This window comes from Fukomys damarensis, unplaced genomic scaffold, assembly GCF_012274545.1.
Source record: "Fukomys damarensis isolate Sample0158 unplaced genomic scaffold, DMR_v1.0_HiC HiC_scaffold_19, whole genome shotgun sequence".
Taxonomy (NCBI): Eukaryota; Metazoa; Chordata; class Mammalia; order Rodentia; family Bathyergidae; genus Fukomys; species Fukomys damarensis.
Window position 1 is genome coordinate 25,836,880 of NW_022900931.1, and position 16,585 is coordinate 25,853,464.

The following is a 16,585-nucleotide window of genomic DNA, read 5'->3' on the forward strand; positions in this document are numbered from 1 at the left end:
TGCACAATACAAGGAAGCGGGAGGGGAGCTGGCAGCCCTTGGATGGTCTTTCTGGAGGAGCCAAGTTAGAAAGAAAGGGATCCAAGGAAAAGTGGGGAGCAGGTGGGGCCAAGGGGTGTGGTGAGAAAAGGCAGGGTGAGAGAAGCAGAAGTGGCTGGGGATCCTGAAAGAATCCACCGAGAAGAGAAATAACCCCAATTTCCCTATGACTGAGATTTCCCAGGGTCCTGAAGGCTTTGGGGAGGGGTGAGGTTGTAGGGCTGGGGACTGGGGATGGGGGCCTTCTTGGGGTCCCTTCACAGGGCATGGCCCCAGGCTAGCATCCTGGCAGCTAAGCTCACCTTCCAGAAGGCTCTGCAGGAAGAGTGGCGTCCCTGAGCTTCTCTCCCACAGGGCTCTGCTCCCAGCCTGTGATCTGGAGCACTGGGGCTTCATCCTCTGCCCACAGCAGAGGTGAAGGAGGGATTTGAGGCAAGGAGACACCCCATGCTCCTCAGGGACAGGCCCACCCCAGGTATGGGTGCTGCTGTGGACCTGCAGGTGTCTTGGGCACCAGTGACCAGCCCTGCAGACACCTGTGTGGTGCTTGTCCCTGTGTGGACAGGCAGCAATCAGGGTCTGAACACCCAGATTCACCCCAACTCCAGCCCTTGCCATCTGTATGACCCCAGCTAGATATATAGCCTCTCTGAATTCCAGCTGTAGTTCATAAACTAGAGATGATAATCTTGGTCCTGTCACTGCCAGCCTTGTAGAATTGTTTTTATTTTGTTTGGTAAGACAGGGTCTCACTATGTAGTTCAGGATGGCCTTGAACTCACTATATAGCCCAGTCTGGCCTTGAATTCACAGTGCTCCTCCTGCCTCAGCCTCCCACAGGTGTGCACCACCATGCCCAGCTAGGATTTTCATAAGGGACAAAATAGAAAGAGGTTGTCAGTCGATCTATAAACTGAGATACGTGGCTGAGGTGATAAGAAATTTCACACAAGGGCAAGTGTATGGCTGTGTACATGGGTGTGTGTCCAGGTCCTGTTGGTGTGTTGGTCAGGATGGCAGGTTGTGGTCCTGCCAGCAAGGGTGAGGGGTGGGCAGTGTAGGGCTGTGGGGCTGGCTTCAGAGGCCTTCGATCTGCTTCTGTCCTTGACTGGCTCTGTGAGCTTCAGCAGGTCCCTGCCATCTCTGGTCACAGGGTCGTGTCCTGCACACCAAGGCCCCTGCTCGATGTGTGGACCTCTGAGGGAGAGGCTCAGGGCTTGGGGGAGAAGAGGGAAGCTTCTGGAGAGTAAACAGTGCATTTAAGCTCTCAGGCAGGGAGCAGAGGAGCAGAAACAGTGTCAGTGGCAGAGCAGGGGAACAGGAGGAGGCCAGAGGCACTGGGGCCTGCTACATTCATCCGGTCAGTGTCCCACAGGAGACGCAGGGTGGGCAGCTGGGACGCCTAGACCTCAAGTGACATTCCGAGCCTTCTGCAGCTGGCTGCAGAGGGAGACAGAGGGGAGCAAGTCCACCCCAGCACCTCAGCACCCAGACCGCGGGACTCCCAGACCCACCTTTCTCCCCCAGGGTAGTAGTGGGCCTCCTGGCCTGCTGCCCATCTGGCCTCCTGCCTCTCCACCAGGTCCCCTGGCCTGGCCTTCACCCGCCTCCCTCCTTCCGTATGCCCCTCTCAATCTCTGCCCTCTCCTTGTGCCCCTGTTCCTGCGCCATCCTTACTGGGAACACTGGCAGGTCTTCTTCTCACTGAGGAGCCGCTTGATCTGAGACATCTGCTCTGCCCGGCGCTGCCCAAGGACAGGAGGGGACTTGTGAGGGTCCCGGGCCCCCAGAGGGAGGTCGGTCTGACTGCTCCTTCCGGCCTCTCCCTCTGCCGGGAGCAAGCCAATCTGCAGGGAGGGAGCCAGGGCCTGGGTGCTCCGGGCCAGAGAGGAGACGACCGGGGTCTGTGAGGCTCACTCACTTACCCGTTGGTGCCGGCACCGGACACAGCAAAAGATGCACAGCACCGTGAGGAGCACGCAGCCTGCAGTGCTGCCCACGACAATGGCCAGGAAAGTGGAGTGGTCCTGGTGCAGCCCCCTGGACACAACTGCAGGGCAGGGGGTGCTCAGTGCCGCTAGAGGGGCAGAGCGGGTCCCATCCCAGGGCCAGGGGAGATGGCAGGGTGGGCAGAGCTCTCCAACCCCCTGGAGATAGAGGCACAGGGCTGGGAAGGGCTGGGGGTTCAGGGCACCAGAGAGCCAGAGCCCAGCCTGCAGAACTCGGGGCCAAGGAGGGAACCTGTAGTCCAGGACTGCACCATGACTGGCCCTATGGTGTCTCCAGGCCCCGTGCACACAGTCCTCTCTGGACCGGGAGGCTGGGGCCATGGTCTCTGCCTCCCCCAGGAAGGTGCCATAGCTCAGGAGGCCAAGGCTCAGGGACGCCTCACAACCTGGATCCTCACCGTCAACCTCGGATTCCAGCAGGACCTTGTTCCTGTCTCTCAGGAAACACCGCCATGTCCCTGCCTCAGGAGCTGACACCTGAACCTGCTTCTTCTCTACCGCCTGGACCTGGGACTTCTGGTTGCTCCGCTCCCAACTCAGCTCCATTGTGGGGGAGGTGGGTCCCTGCACCTCGCAGACCAGAGAGTTCTGGAGCTGAGACACTGTGGAGGAAGCAGAAGCCAAGAGCCCAAGCTGCCCCCCAGGGCTCCTGGTCCAGTGTGAAGGCATCAGGGAACCATCACAACGATCCTGCACACCCTTTCAGCCCAAGGGGTCCAGCGGTCTTGGGTGCGAGTCCAGCCAGCTCTAGTTCTTGACTACCTGTGTGTTCCTGGGAGAATTACCTAACAACCAGGGCCAGGGACAATGATTCAGTGCACAAATTCATATACAATGTTGAAGAGGGGCAGCAGAAACTTAACCATTATTGCATGTGGAGTTGCTAGGATAGAGTAGATAATAATTCAAAGACCTCATGTTGTCTTGCTGTTACCCTCATTTCTAGCATACAAGGAACATCCTGTGGTCCTCCTTACAAGAAAGATGAGAAAATGGGCCCGCAGTGGGTAGGGGCTTAGCCAGGTTCACAGAGGGCCCCCCAAAGGCAGCACTGACCCCTGCTCCTTCGCTTTGGGGAGTTCTGGTTCTGTGACTGGTCCCAGCAACAAAACACAAACACTTGGTTATTCCAGCCGGACACCCAGGCCAGGCATCCTCTGTGGGGACCTGCTGGCCTCAGAGGTCACCTGCACCAGTGCCCCCCTGGCCCCAGCCGTCACCTCTCATCACCACCAGGTGCACTTCCTGGCACAGCTTCAGGCCTCCAGCCAAGGTCAGAGTGAGGTTTCCGGAGCCAGCGTGCTGGAGGAGGGCTTTGGACAGGGTGAGGCACAGCGGGGTCTTCTCTGCCACCTGGAGCTTGGGGTCCTGGGCGGCTGCTTGTACCGTCACCTTCCTGTTCTCCACAGAGAAGGAGACCCAGACCTGAGAGGAGAGAGCCCTGTCCGCCCTCCAGCTCAGCTCCCCTACGAGGGCTTCGTCTTCGAAGGTCAGTGGGAAGGAGAGCTCCAGCGCCTCCCCCTCCTTCCTGTAAGCTGTGCTGGACGACTTCAGAAAATCTGGAGGTGGGAGGGAGGGCAGAGAGTGCAGGGATGCGGGTGAGGTTGCAGGGGCGGGCAGTGTGGCCAGAGCAGCACAGAGAGGGGACCAGGCAAGCCCACGGTAGAATTGTCATCACAGAGCCCTGCTGCAGTTCCCCCCTCTGCAGCCCTCAGCACATTCCCACTCCCAGGTAGCTCCCACCTCCTCCGGGGAGCCCTCAGGGAGCAGCCCAGTCCCAGGGCCTGGGCTGTCTCTCCTCCTCCAACCTCCTCCTCCTCCGAAGCACAGAAGCCATTTGGCCTACAGTCTGGCTGCATAGCCCAGGTTGGCCCTGAACTCGGCAATTCTCCCACCTCAGCCTCTCAAATGCTGAGATTACAAGTGTGCACCACCATGCCTGGCTAGAGCCAGCACTTACACGGGGCCACCGTGTGCCAGGCCCTGTCCAGGGTGACTGACTGTCACCGTGATGCCACAAGTAGGTGCTGTCAGATGCAGAAAGCAAGGACACGTGGTTGGGGTAGAGTCAGGATTTAAATCAGAACCCAGGCCCTGCCCAGCACTGCTCTGTGTCACCCCTGGACATGCATCCTGGCTCCCCGGCTCCCCACAGTGCCTAACCCAGTGCTGCAAGTGGGTTTGCCAACTTGGTGAGGCTGGGGAGCCAAGGCAACAAGGACAGGAGCCCCGAGGAGAGGCCCTGACACCAGCTCCCAGGGGAGAGAGCCCAGCCCTCAGTCCTAGGGGTTTCTGGGACAGGCCTGCCCCCAGCCCACAGCCCTGGAGCAGGCAGGATGCTCAGAATGAGGTCCCTCTTACCCAGCACCATGACATGGATATCCCACTGGAGCTGCTTCTGGGCCTGGGAGACAGTGCATTTCCAAGTGCCGCTGTGCTGCAGCCCCACCATGGGCACGGAGATGGCCTTTTTCCCACTGGTAACTTGGCCACTGGGGCCCGTGAACTGCACCGAGGGGCTGCTGCCCTCCGGGCCCTCCAAGGCCAGGGTCAGAGTCTGCCCCTGCAGCAGCCGAGTGCCCGAGCTGGGGCTTACTGTGGAGGGAGCAGGTCACTGTCACATCGCACCCCCAGGAGCTTGGTGCCCCCAGCTCCAGCCCTGGCTTTGCTGGCCCCACTCACATCTGAACACCAGCAGATCCACCACCATCTTCTTTGTAGCCACATCACAGATGTAGGTCCCTGAGTCTCTCACCTCCAGCTTCCGGATGATCAGTGGAAAAGACCCCTGGTCCCACTGGCTACTTCTGGAGTCAATGCGGTCACTCAGATGGGTTTTCCCTGCGAGTACAAGTTGTCAGGAGGAGGCTGAGGTCCCTGCTGGGAGACATGGCACCCTGGCACATGTAAATAACTTATAGTTACATCCTCCCACCTCAGCCTCCCAAGTGCTAGGATTACAGGCATGCATGCCCTGTTTGATAATTTGTAATATCTATCAGAACCCCAAATGCACATGCGAAGTTATGCCTATTAGGAGAATAAAGGGATAGGTTAAATAACTTATAGTTTACCCACAGCTCTTCTAATCTGAGTGGCTGATTTCCTGCAGAAACTGCTCTTGTCTTCATCAGAAACCCCCAGACCAGAGTGGAGGTCCCATCGGATGCCATTGCCTAGCGGGGAAAATGTCTCACTGCTCAAAAGACTGTAAAGCAATGTGCAGATCTGGAGAGCACCAGTGCCTACAGCCATGTGCTCCACACCCAGGCTGCCCAGAAGTCACATGATTCTGAGAACAGGCCCTGTTTTGCTTATGGTGCGGGTAAAGACCTTGAGCCTCAGGGATGAAGCAGCTGCCTGAACCCTTACACACTGAGGTAAGAGCAGAAACTGGTGCAATTGCTATGGATGGTACTTTTTTTTTTTTCCTCAGATAGGGTCTCACTATGTAGCCCAGACTGGCCCTGGAACTTGTGGTGATCCTCCCACCTCAGCCTCCCAAGTGCTAGGATTACAGGCATGCATGCCCTGTTTGATAATTTGTAATATCTATCAGAACCCCAAATGCACATGCGAAGTTATGCCTATTAGGAGAATAAAGGGATAGGTTAAATAACTTATAGTTTACCCATTCAGTGGGTGAGAAGAGTGAGGAACTTCTTGCATATGGAACTCTTAATATGGAGCAATATCTAAGAAACATAATTAATTGAATAAGTAAGGTAGTAAACAGGCTATTACTTATTTAAAAAGGGAAGGCAGGGCATGCCCAGCCCTGGGTTCCATCCCCAGTGCTCCAAAAGAAGCCTGGCCAGGGCCAGGGATGTGGCTCAGTGGTGCCACCACCTGCCTCGCAAGTTCAAGGTCCAGAGTTGAATCCCTGGTTCCCCTCCCCAACCAAAAGAAGCCGGGGCAAAGACCAGGAGGGAAGGGGAACAGCTGGGACAGACAGGGAGGGGAGGGGCTCCAGGGAAGCGAACAGTGGGGGATGTTAGACTGAGTTTAGTCAATAGGCTGGGGAGTGACACACCCATAGCTTTGCTTTGGAAGCCAACACTGCAGCAGAAGGAAGAGAACCTGAAGCGAGAGAACAGCCAGGGCACCAGGGTGCCTAGAGTAACACAAGTGAAAGGTACTTCTTGCAGGGCATGGTGGTGCTATTGTCCCAGCACTTGGGAGGCAGAGGCAGGAAGATCTCAGCAAGTTCGAGTCAAGGCAGCCTGGGTTATAGAGTGAGACCTTGACTCAAAAATCAAAACAAAAAGATCCTTGACCTTTTTCTTTTTTAATGGTGGTGCTTGGGATTGAACCCAGGGCCTCACCCCTGCTAAGCAAGTGCTGTATCACTGAACTAAATCCCCAGCCTTTTATGTGTTTGGCTTTTTTGAGACAGGATCTGGATATGTCTCTAAATTTCCCAAGGTGGCTTGAATTTGCAAACCTCTTGCCTCAGCCTCGCAGAGTTCTGGATTATAGGTGTGCACCACAACCATTTTCTTTTTCTTGTTTTGTTTTGTGACAGGTTTCACTATCTAGCCCAGGCTGGCCTTGAACTTGAGACATCTTCCTGCCTCAGCCTCCTGAGTGCGGGGATTACAGGTGTGCGCCATCATGCCTGAAACGTGCCATCCTCCAGCCTCAGCCTCCCAAGTGCTGCTGAGGTTGCAGGTGTGTTCTTTTCCTTCTTCACAGATAGGATCTCATTACATCGCCCAGGCTGGCTTCTTATTCCTGAGCTCAAGGAACTCTTGCTCCGCCCCAGAGGAGCTGGAGGCACAGGTGCAGCCCGAACCCTGCCAGTCACATGCTCCTTGATGTGGGTTCTCCGAGTGTCTTCTGTGTGACATTGACTTGGCTTCTTGGCTCTTGAATCTAGGTTACATCTTTTGCCAAATTCGAGGAGTTTTCAGCAATTCAATTACTCTTTTCCTTTTCTTCTCCTTGAACTTGAGAGGCACAAACATCTGATTGTTATAGTCGGCTGGTCCCCATGGCTTTGTCAGCCTCCTTCCAGCCTGTTTCCTTTCTGTGTCGGTCTCTGTCATTTTCTCTCTTGCAGCTCACTGAGTCTTTCCTCTCCACTTCCCTGTTGAACCTACTCAATGAGCTTTGTCTTTTTTGTTGTCTTTTATGTTTGAGACAGGGTCTCACTATGTAGCCAAGACTGGCCTCAAACTCACAGGTGATCCTCCTGCTTCAGCCTCCTGAGTACTAGCATTTCAGGAGTGCACCACCACACCTAGCTGAGCTTTGTATTTTGATTACTGAATTTTTTTTAGTTCTTTTTTTGTTTTGTTTTGTTTTGTTGGTACCGGGAATCGAACTCGGGTCCTAGCACTTGCGAGGCAGACATCAGAGCCACTGAACTAAATCCCCAGCCCTATTTTTTTTTTTTTTAGTTCTTAAATTTCCATTTTTTTTCTAATATCCTCTTCTTCACCAAGGTTTTCATGTTTTTGTTAGTTGTTTTGAGTATGCATATTATTGCTTGTTGAAGGGTTTTCTATCTATTGAATTTTTTTTCATTCACTTTGAGTTCTTCCTGATTCTTGGTAGTACGTGTGATTTTTGGTAGACACTTGGACATGAGTATTGTGTTATGAGATTCTGGATTGTATTTAACCACTTGTTATAATTGGCTTTTTTTTTCCCCCCCTTTAGTACTGGGGATTGAACTCAGGACCTTGTGCTTGCAAGGCAGGCAGCGGAATCACTGTGCTAAATCCCTAGCTGTTTTAATTGGCTTTTAATGTCACACTGGTTTGTCAAGAGCAGGTGGGGGCCACCTCTGTGCGTCAGCTGAAGGTAGATGTCTGGTTCTTCCTCATCTTCCTTCCATCGCCATCCTGAGGAGAGGCCCCTCATGACTGTGGGACTGGGTGGGAATGGAATTCCAGCTCCCACATGATCTGTATGCAGCCCTGCTCTGGGGACAGCCTTCTCAGTGCAGGGTGACTGAAGACCCCTGACTGTCACCTCTGCAGGAAGTGGCTCTTTACTGCTGCGTGGGGGTGAGAGTCCAGGCCCTTATGGTCTTACATGCAGAGTGGGGGGCTTTGCTGCCCATCGGTGGGGTACACATCCACGCTGGGGCCTCCTGTGGCAGTCCCAGGAGGGTGCAGGCTGGGACACAGCTGTCCTGCTGGTGTCTGCCTGAGGGGAACTGTCACTATCTGGAAGGGTTTTGCCTTCCCTAGCCTTTGCTATAAGAGAGCTGCTTTTGTGGAGGCCTATTTTTGTCTGTGCCCATTGCTGTTTCCAATCTACATGGAAATGAGGAACAGGCTATTCGATACAGATTCTTAGTATAAAGCGGCAAAGACCTTGGCTGACTTATGTTCACATTCTAGTATTTTGTGGGAGTAGACTTTGCAAGTAATGAAACTGGGTATTTAGCTGAGGGGATTTCCAAACAAAGAAACAAATAAATAATATAAAAAACAAAACCAGAACCCAAAGATTCTGGAAAATGCTCAACCTAATCATATCTTCAAAGTGCAGGCATGTGTTCAGAAGAGAGCACCAAAGACTGGCTGGATGACCATCCAGCAGAGCATGGGGTCATAGGAGCAGGAGCACAGTGGCCCTTTGCACTGATGTAGTGGGGGTGAGGGAAGGGATGCCCGGAGTCCTTGGATCTGACAGCACCAACAGCCGCGCTGTCAGATGTGCATGAGAGGATTGCTCCAGGAGAGGGAAGCATTACCCCAGCGATGGTTCCAGAGCCCCAGAGCCACTTTCCCAGTTTCAGCAGACCAGATGGCCTTTGTGTGAAGCCTCGGGGACAGGATGCCAGTCCAGCAGAGCCCCAGGGACAGAGCCCTGCCCACAGTGGCTGTGCTGCCATTCCAGTGGGCCCAGCAGGCAGGGCAGCAAGCCAACGAGGATGGCGTTTCATCTAGGGCCCAGTGGTCTCTGATTTGCTAGGGTTGCTTGTCCCCTCTTCCCCCTTTTTGATTTCTCCCTTTTGAAATAGAAAAGTCCACCCTGCTCCTGTCCAACACTACATTTTGGAAGCACCTAACTTGTCTAGTTTCACAGGTTCACAGCTGGAGAGAAATTCTGCCTCAGGATGCATTATACCTTGATGAGTTATGTTGTCCAGATCTGATTTGGATGCTGCTAGGATGTCAGGGTTCGGAGTTGGTGCTGGGATGGGTTGAGCTTTGGGGTTGCTGGGATGGGATGAATGCAGCTTGTATATGATACTTTGTGGACCTCACCACACCCCTCCCATTCATATAAGGAAACCTCAGATCATCACCAGTAACACCAGAGGCTCTGATGGAGTGGTTTCCCAAACTTCCACCATATGTGGTTTTAGCCAAATCTGCCTGCTCCCTATATCCTTAAATGAGTTCACTTTTTAAAAATTAAATAAGGGGCTGGGGATTTAGCTCAGTGGTTCTGCCACCTGCTTTGCAAGTGCAAGGACCTGAGTTCGATCCCCAGTACCAAAAAAATAAAATGAAATTGTATTTTAAAAAATTAAAATTAAATAAGTTTTTTTGTGTTTTGTTTTTTGGTACCAGGAATCAAACTCAGGATCTTGCACTTGCCAGGCAGGTGCAGCACCATTGAGCTATATTCCCTGCCCCCAAATAAGTTTATTTTTAAAAGCCATTTTATGAGCTAGGCGTGGTGACACATGCCTATAATCCTAGCACTAGGGAGGCTGAGGCAGCAAGATCACTGTGAGCTTGAGGCCAGCACTACAGATTGAGACCCTGTCTCAAAAAACCAAAATAAAATTTAAAAAAGCATTCTATTGCTTTTAATGGAAGTAAACAAAGTATCATTCTACATGGGGCTGTCTGTGGCAATAATATTCTTATGACGTGTTTTATGGGATAGTTATTTTTCTGCTGCCCATTCAAATAAGGTCACAAATATAAAGATATTGTAATTAATATCAAAGGTATTTTCCAGCAGTGCTTGGCATGCAGAAATTCCAGACAAAAGTGCCTCTGAGTTCCATCCTCCCAGTCCCACGGTCCCACATTTCTGGAGAGGATCCTTGAAGCAGGAGCATTCAATCCACAGATGGGGAAGGGGGTTCCTACCTCGAGTCAGGTAGGTTCTTTGCTTTCCCAGAATCTTGGTCTCGTTGGGAAATTTCCAGCTGAAATCCATCTTCTGCTTCTCCGACACTGTGCAGGGCAGCTCCACTGTGCCTCCTTCTTTGCCCAACCTCACTTCCTTTCCCTGAGTGACCACTGTGCAGAGGCCAGGTGGGAGAGGAGAGTCAGTTCCCCTACCTCCCCACTTCTAGGCACCCCACTTCCCACGGCCCACTCCCTGAACTTACCCACAGGCAGCAGCAGGAGAAGGAGCCTGGAAAAGAGTTCTGCCTTCATGGTGGCCTTGCTGAGGCAGGCGAGGGCCTGACCCTGGAGGAAGGGCAGGGACCAAGGGGAGTAATGATCAGTAGCAGCATGGCCTGTGGCTCTCACAGGGCCCTTACAGTTGACTGGCATGCACTAAGCAGAACCCTGCAAGTGTGACACCACAGACTGTGTGTCAAATACGGATTAAAGTAGCAGGGCATTTATAGAAAGAGCTGCAGCCAGCCCGGTGTGGTGGTGCACACCTGTAATTGCAGCACTCTGGGAGGCTGAGGCAGGAGACTCACAACTTCCAGCCCAGCCCAGGTGATTTAGAGTCTTCACAAGATTTTATCTCAAAACGAGAAAAAGAGCTGAGGATGTAGCTCAGTATGAAGGCCCTGGGTTCAATCCCCAGTACTATCAGTGAGGGCAACAGAGTTTAGTTGTAGTCTTTTAATAATAGCATAACACATGCCCTGGGGTACTTGGGGAGAAAGTAACATAACTACTTTCACTCTCTTTCTTTTTAAAATTGAATTTATTAGTACATTTTAGGTGTACTATATGATGACATTCATCATTGGGAATTTGTACCTTTACATGATGTGTCTTGGTTCTTATTTTTTGGCTATTTCCCTACCCTGCCTTCAACCCCTCCAGCCCTCACTATTCAAAATGCAAACAAAGTCTCTCACTTTCGCTTTCATCTCTTTGCTTAAGAAATATCCAGTTCTGGGCCAGGGGTTTAGCTCAGTGGTACTGTGCCTGCCTTGTAAGCCCAAGGTCCTGAATTCGATCCCTTGTAACAAACAAACAAATACACAAAAATATTCAGTTATAGTGTGTTTTCTTATTTTGTTGATTATTTGAGGCTTTTGATAAGTAGTTCATGAAAGAAGCTGTTTGATTCAACATAGAGAAAATATCTTTTTACTTTGGATTTCTGCTGTGCTTCGATTTTAAAAGCTTAAGCATGGATTACCAATTCTGCTCCATATAAATAACACAAACATATATTTACAGTATTATCAGTTATTGTGTCAGTCCAGGCTTGGAAGCTTGTCATAAATCAGTTCCAGATAATTTTATCTCACCTGTAAAAACTATCACTTTTAGGAGCAAAGATATAGCTCAGTGGTACCATGCCTGCCTGGCAAACACAAGGTACTGAGTTCAGTCCCCAGTACAAAAAAAAAAAAAAAAAACTATTACTTTTAAACCATGTATGATGGTGCATGCCCATAAACCCAGAACTCAGAAGGCTAAGACAGAAGGATTGTCACGAGTTCAAGGCCAGCCTGGGACACATAGCAAGACCCTGTCTCAAAACACCAAAGCAAAACAAAACAAATAAATACCTATCAGTTTTATTGACAATGTGGGTTTTTGAGGGGGAGGGGTACCGGGGATTGAACTTGGGCCCTTGCTCTTTCGAGGCAGGTGGTAGAACCACTGAGCCAAACCCCCAGCCCAGACAATGTAGTTTTGAGGGTTTTTTTTTTTCCAGGACACAGGGCTTCCCCCAATGCAGGCAAGCACTGAATCACTGGACTGCACTACAGCCCTGACATCGTAATTTTCAAATGTGCTGTGTATCTAACCCCTCACACTGCAGCTGTCTTGTTCTTATTTTTATTTTGCTGTGTCTCTTGCTTGCTTGCCAGACACAGGACCCATGGACAATGGGAAGGGCAGACATCCTTGGACTTTAAAACACAGAATAAATGGAAACACACTACACCCTGAGGCGGAGAAGAGTCTGCATTGTGGTCGTTTATTCACACACACACACACACACACACACACACACACACACACACCCCGTACTGGGGATTGAACTCAGGACCTTTCACTTGTGAGGCAGGCGTGGCATCAGTGAACTACATCCCAAGCCCTTATTCATTCATTTCTTTATTTTTTGCAGTGCTGGGGATCAAGGCCAGGGCCTTATGCACTCCACCACTATGTAGCTATGTATCAAACTCTTGTGTTGCTTTTTTTTTGCTTTTTGAGACAGACTCTCACTATGTAGTTGAGACTGACCTGGAATTCACTATGCAGCCCAGGCTGGTCTCGAACTCACAGTGATCTTCCTGCCTCAGCCTCCCGAGTGCTGGAATTACAGGTGTGCACCACCATGCCAGGCACCTTGTGTTGCTTTTTAATATTTTGAAAGTTAAAATAACTTTAAAACACTGTGCCCACCCAGGACTGTGTCCTTGAACAGGCAGGATCAGAAAGGGATTCGTAGAGAAGGTGCAAAGTGGGGAGGACAGAGATCACGGAGCTAGCCCTCCAAAGTCACGCTCAGATTCTGGGCAGCAGGGAGCGGGAGAGGGTTCCACCTAGAGAGGAAAATTCAGTTTGCAGCATGGATCTCTGCAGCTGCTGTGGTAGGTGAGCAGGAGGAGGAAGACCGGAGGCAGAGCTGGGAGGCAATAGGTTGGGGAGAGAGGAGAGGCCTGGCCTGGGTAGTGGCTGGGGCTCTTGGCCGCTGAGAGCATTCTGAGGTGAAAGCCTCAGGCCTAAGGCTGATCTGTGAGGGCTGAGGGGAAAAGCAAGGCCCTCTCCTGCCCATACCAGACCATCCTCCAAGGCCGCAGTTCGGTGGGATGATGGTAGCAGGCTGTTCAGGTAAAGGACAAGCCTGTGGTCTGGAAGTTGGCTAAGGCTGGGGGCAGAGAGGCCTTTGGAGAGGCTCCATGGGTGGCAAGGAAAAGGTAGCAGCACTGCGGAGGAGTGAGTCCAAGAAGAATCAGCACCCTTGGCACTGCCAGGGAATTTGTTAGAAATGCAGATTCTCAGGCCTGCCCCGACCTGCAGGGACAGGGCCATAGGTGACCTACATTGCTCAAGTCTGAAAACCAAGATCTAGAGTGGAAGGGAGGGGGAAGGGAGGGGGAGGGGAATGGCCTCCCAGCCTGGTGTGCAGAGGTGTGGGAGGTTGGCAGAGGGCTGGGTGTGAGGAGAGGGCAGCACAGTGGGAATGGCAGGATCAAGTCGGGCTGTAGCTCTTCACAGGCAGGCTCAGCACTGGGTTCAGTTCTGAGGCTCAGAGCTGCTGCTGATTGCTCCTCCTCCCCGTGGAGCTGAAAGGCTGTGGTGCACACATGGTGAGCTCTCCTCACGAAGCCGCAAAGCCCCGCGTGGGGAATGCTGCACAGCCTATTTCTCCAAGCAGTTTTAGGGTCCTCAACCCAGTAGAGAGGAAGTGGAGTGGAAGGAGCAGAGACTAGTGCAGGGCCATCTACAGCACCTGAAAAGCAGGCAGGAGCAGGCCTGAGTGTCCCTAAGTCCAGGCCCAGGCCATAAGCGGGCCTCAGAGAGGTCAGTATTGGGAACATGGCTGTGAGTGTGGCCCCTCTCCCAAGCCCAGACTCTCCCCTGGAGTCACCTGAGCTCTCTGAGCTCCCCCAGCTTCCCTTTGACCTCTCTTGGATGTAGGTCCCCTCCAGCTTGAACTCCATGAGGACAGGGGTGACAGTCTAGCCAGCTGTGCAGCCATCACTGGCCTGGCACCAGTGGACGCATAGACAAGGGACTCAGGATGTGTTCATTTATCTTTTACCAAGTCGAATTGAATGGAGGAAGAGAAATCACTGATCCCTCACTGTATTCAACGTGCTACTTCTGAGTGCAAAATGGGCCATGTACAGCTGGGGACATAGCTCAGCGGTACAGTGCTCACCTAACAAAAACAAGGCCCTGGGGTCTAAGCTTCAGTGCCTCGAAAAAGAATGAAAAACTAATAAGTAAATAGAGTTGGGTGAGTGTGTGTGCACACCCAGTGGGTCCTGGGCAGACCCAAGTCACCCCACTTATGCTACTTATTCTCCATATCCTCTGCCCTCCTTTCCACTGAGCAGCTGCCACCACCACCCCAACCCAGCTTGGGCTGGCTGATGGAAAGTTCTAGAAAGAGGCGAAGTGGGAGGATCCAAGAGTCTGGGCCGTTGATTTTTCCCTGCCCTGGGGGTATTTTCTGGTAAGAGCTGTCCTGTTCCTCTCCACTACAATGCTGGCCAGATGGCCCTTTATCCACAACTCAATCCCTCCCTGGGTTCCTGAAAGCCCGTTCCTGCTCTTGCACACTCCCTGCTGTGACTAGGGTCTGTGTGCCCCAGCGTGCTGGCTGGTCTCTTCTGGGCACACTTCGGTAAATAACCCCCTTTCTACAATCTCCGAGACCCTCTGAGGGGGAGTCGGGTGCCGGAGGTTTGCTCTCCTGTGAGGTGGGGAGACACCCAGAGCTTCCATCCCACTCCTCCATCTGCCTGGAAGAGGAATCACCCAGGGCCTAATGCCGAGTCCACGCTTGTGTCAGAGACAGACAAATACAGATATACAGAGGGGTGATAGATTGCGTCTACACCAGGGACTAGACAAAGAAGCTTCAGGAAGGAGGCTGTAGGTAGCCTTCTGTCTCCTTCCTCCCCGTCCCCGCGACCCCGCCCAGGCTTCTGCTCAGTACAGGAGGCTGTGGCTTTGCTTTGGTGCTTTGGCTTCCGCTGCCACCCCAGAGATCTGGCCTTTGATTTCCACATCCTCAGCGTCCCCAGAGGCCCGCAACCTCTGTACAGTAGCATCCTGTGCAGGTCGCCCGGGAGAGGCCGCTGGTCTGTGTTCTCGGGAAGCTGCCTCGCTCGCTGGCTCTCCCCGCCCTCTCTCTCTTCCTTTGCTTACTTCTCTGCTCCTATCTGTGCATTTCTGAATCTGCACCTCCCCGAGTGCCTGACTTCAGCCTCCATCTCCCTGCTCCAAGTGCCCCTGCCTGGTCGTCCTTCCCCTTCAACTGCTGCCCCCTCGATCGCCTCAGCGGCCCCGGCTGAGCTCCCACCTGGCAGGGCTGCAGAGCAAGCGCGGCCTGCCAGGAGGAGCAGAGGGGCGATGGCTGCAACGTGGGAGGGACGCAGCAGACAAAGGGAGTCGGCAGATTTCCCCGGAATACGCAGAGGCCTCGCGGGAGGACGGAAGGGAAGCAGGGAGGGACCGAGGGCTATGGTCCCTAGACGGAGGGAGCGGAAGCGGGGAGGCAGGCGAAGCAGACATGCTGGAGGAAGGTGGCCGAGAGAAAGGACAGGGCCAGAGAGGCAGCCGCTGCTGCACAGCCCTCACCCGGCCCGGGATGGGATAAAGTGAAAAAGGAAGAGGGCACAGCCCCACCACAGCAGCAGTCTGTGGTCCCACAGGCACTTTAATCTTCACCCCACAGCCCCCTGGAGCCAGCCGCGGGATGTGCCACCCCACATGTGCACTCTGCCCACTGCCGCCTGGCTTCGTGTAAACTTCCTAGAGACCCGGACCCCACAGGGGACTCTTGTGGTTTGGTGGCTGCAACCTCCGCCATCCTCTCCTTTGCCCCAGACGCCCACACAGGGGGCGCTGTGCCCGCCCCTCACCCCCAGAGTCCCACTCTGAGCTCAGCCTTCAGCCTGGCAAACCCAGACCCCCCTGGCATCTCCCCACCCAGCCCCAGGTGTCTGTCCCCAAATCACCCACTCCACACACTTCCTGAACTCTAAAATGTGGAGCCTCCTCTCCACTGTGGCCACTGGCAGGGCCTGGGACTGCTTGGAGCCTGGGTTCTGCCTGACACCAGGTGGTGTGGGAGGGCAGGCCTCTTCTGTGTGAGTGTCCCCAGCCTGAGAGAGGGAGGCCACCTCCTGAGCCTCTGTCCTCTGCCACTGTTTCAGGACGGCCATTTTGTGTTTGCCCCCAAGGTCTGACACAGCACAAGAAACTGTTTATCAAAACATGAGCTGGCAGTGGTCTCCCCACATCGGGTTCATCAGGTTCTCCTCCCAGCCTTGCACTCCTAAAAAGGTGTCCGTCCTACAAGACAGCACGATGCTCACAAAGAACTATCCCATGTAGAGTGGAATCTTTGGTCCAGTGGAGCCTTTCTGCTTTTAGGGATCAGACAGTACCCTAGGAGAATTTTCCCTCAGAACAAGTCTAGGAGGGAAAGGCAGAGGGCAGGGGAGGGGAGGCAGAATGGCTTCAAGGCCTCTGGAGAGGGGAAAGGCTGACTTGTGCAGGCTGGAGTCATAGAGGGTGTTACATCTGGGGAGTCCTGTGTCTCCCCAACACCTCAGCAAGTCCCGGGTGCTGGGAGTCTGCAGACCCTTCCCTACCTCTCCCAGCCTCCAAGACACTAATGCCCACTCTCTCAGAGTCATTTGTTAATGTCATACTTACCTAAAGTAT

The 16,585-nt window shown here is 53.0% G+C and overlaps 1 protein-coding gene across 3 annotated transcripts in view; it reads right to left on the minus strand.

Moving 5' to 3' along the window:
* Window positions 1–845: 845 nt before the first annotated feature.
* The window catches only part of Cd4 (CD4 molecule), a 16,669-nt gene continuing 929 nt past the window's right edge, over window positions 846–16,585 (minus strand). The window contains exons 2-10 of one of the 3 annotated variants that reach the window (XM_010611659.1): window positions 10,360–10,441; window positions 10,115–10,267; window positions 4,731–4,889; window positions 4,410–4,643; window positions 3,269–3,607; window positions 2,447–2,650; window positions 1,965–2,089; window positions 1,717–1,784; window positions 846–1,479 (exon numbers count right to left, since the gene is read on the minus strand). In XM_010611659.1, coding sequence (XP_010609961.1) covers window positions 1,449–1,479; window positions 1,717–1,784; window positions 1,965–2,089; window positions 2,447–2,650; window positions 3,269–3,607; window positions 4,410–4,643; window positions 4,731–4,889; window positions 10,115–10,267; window positions 10,360–10,408 — 1,362 coding nt within the window. In that variant the 5' untranslated portion in view covers window positions 10,409–10,441 and the 3' untranslated portion in view covers window positions 846–1,448. Of the gene's footprint in view, window positions 1,480–1,716; window positions 1,785–1,964; window positions 2,090–2,446; window positions 2,651–3,268; window positions 3,608–4,409; window positions 4,644–4,730; window positions 4,890–5,122; window positions 5,316–10,114; window positions 10,268–10,359; window positions 10,442–16,585 lie in introns of those variants that run through there. The other 2 variants (XM_019205661.1, XM_033766317.1) reach the window with 2 other exon arrangements.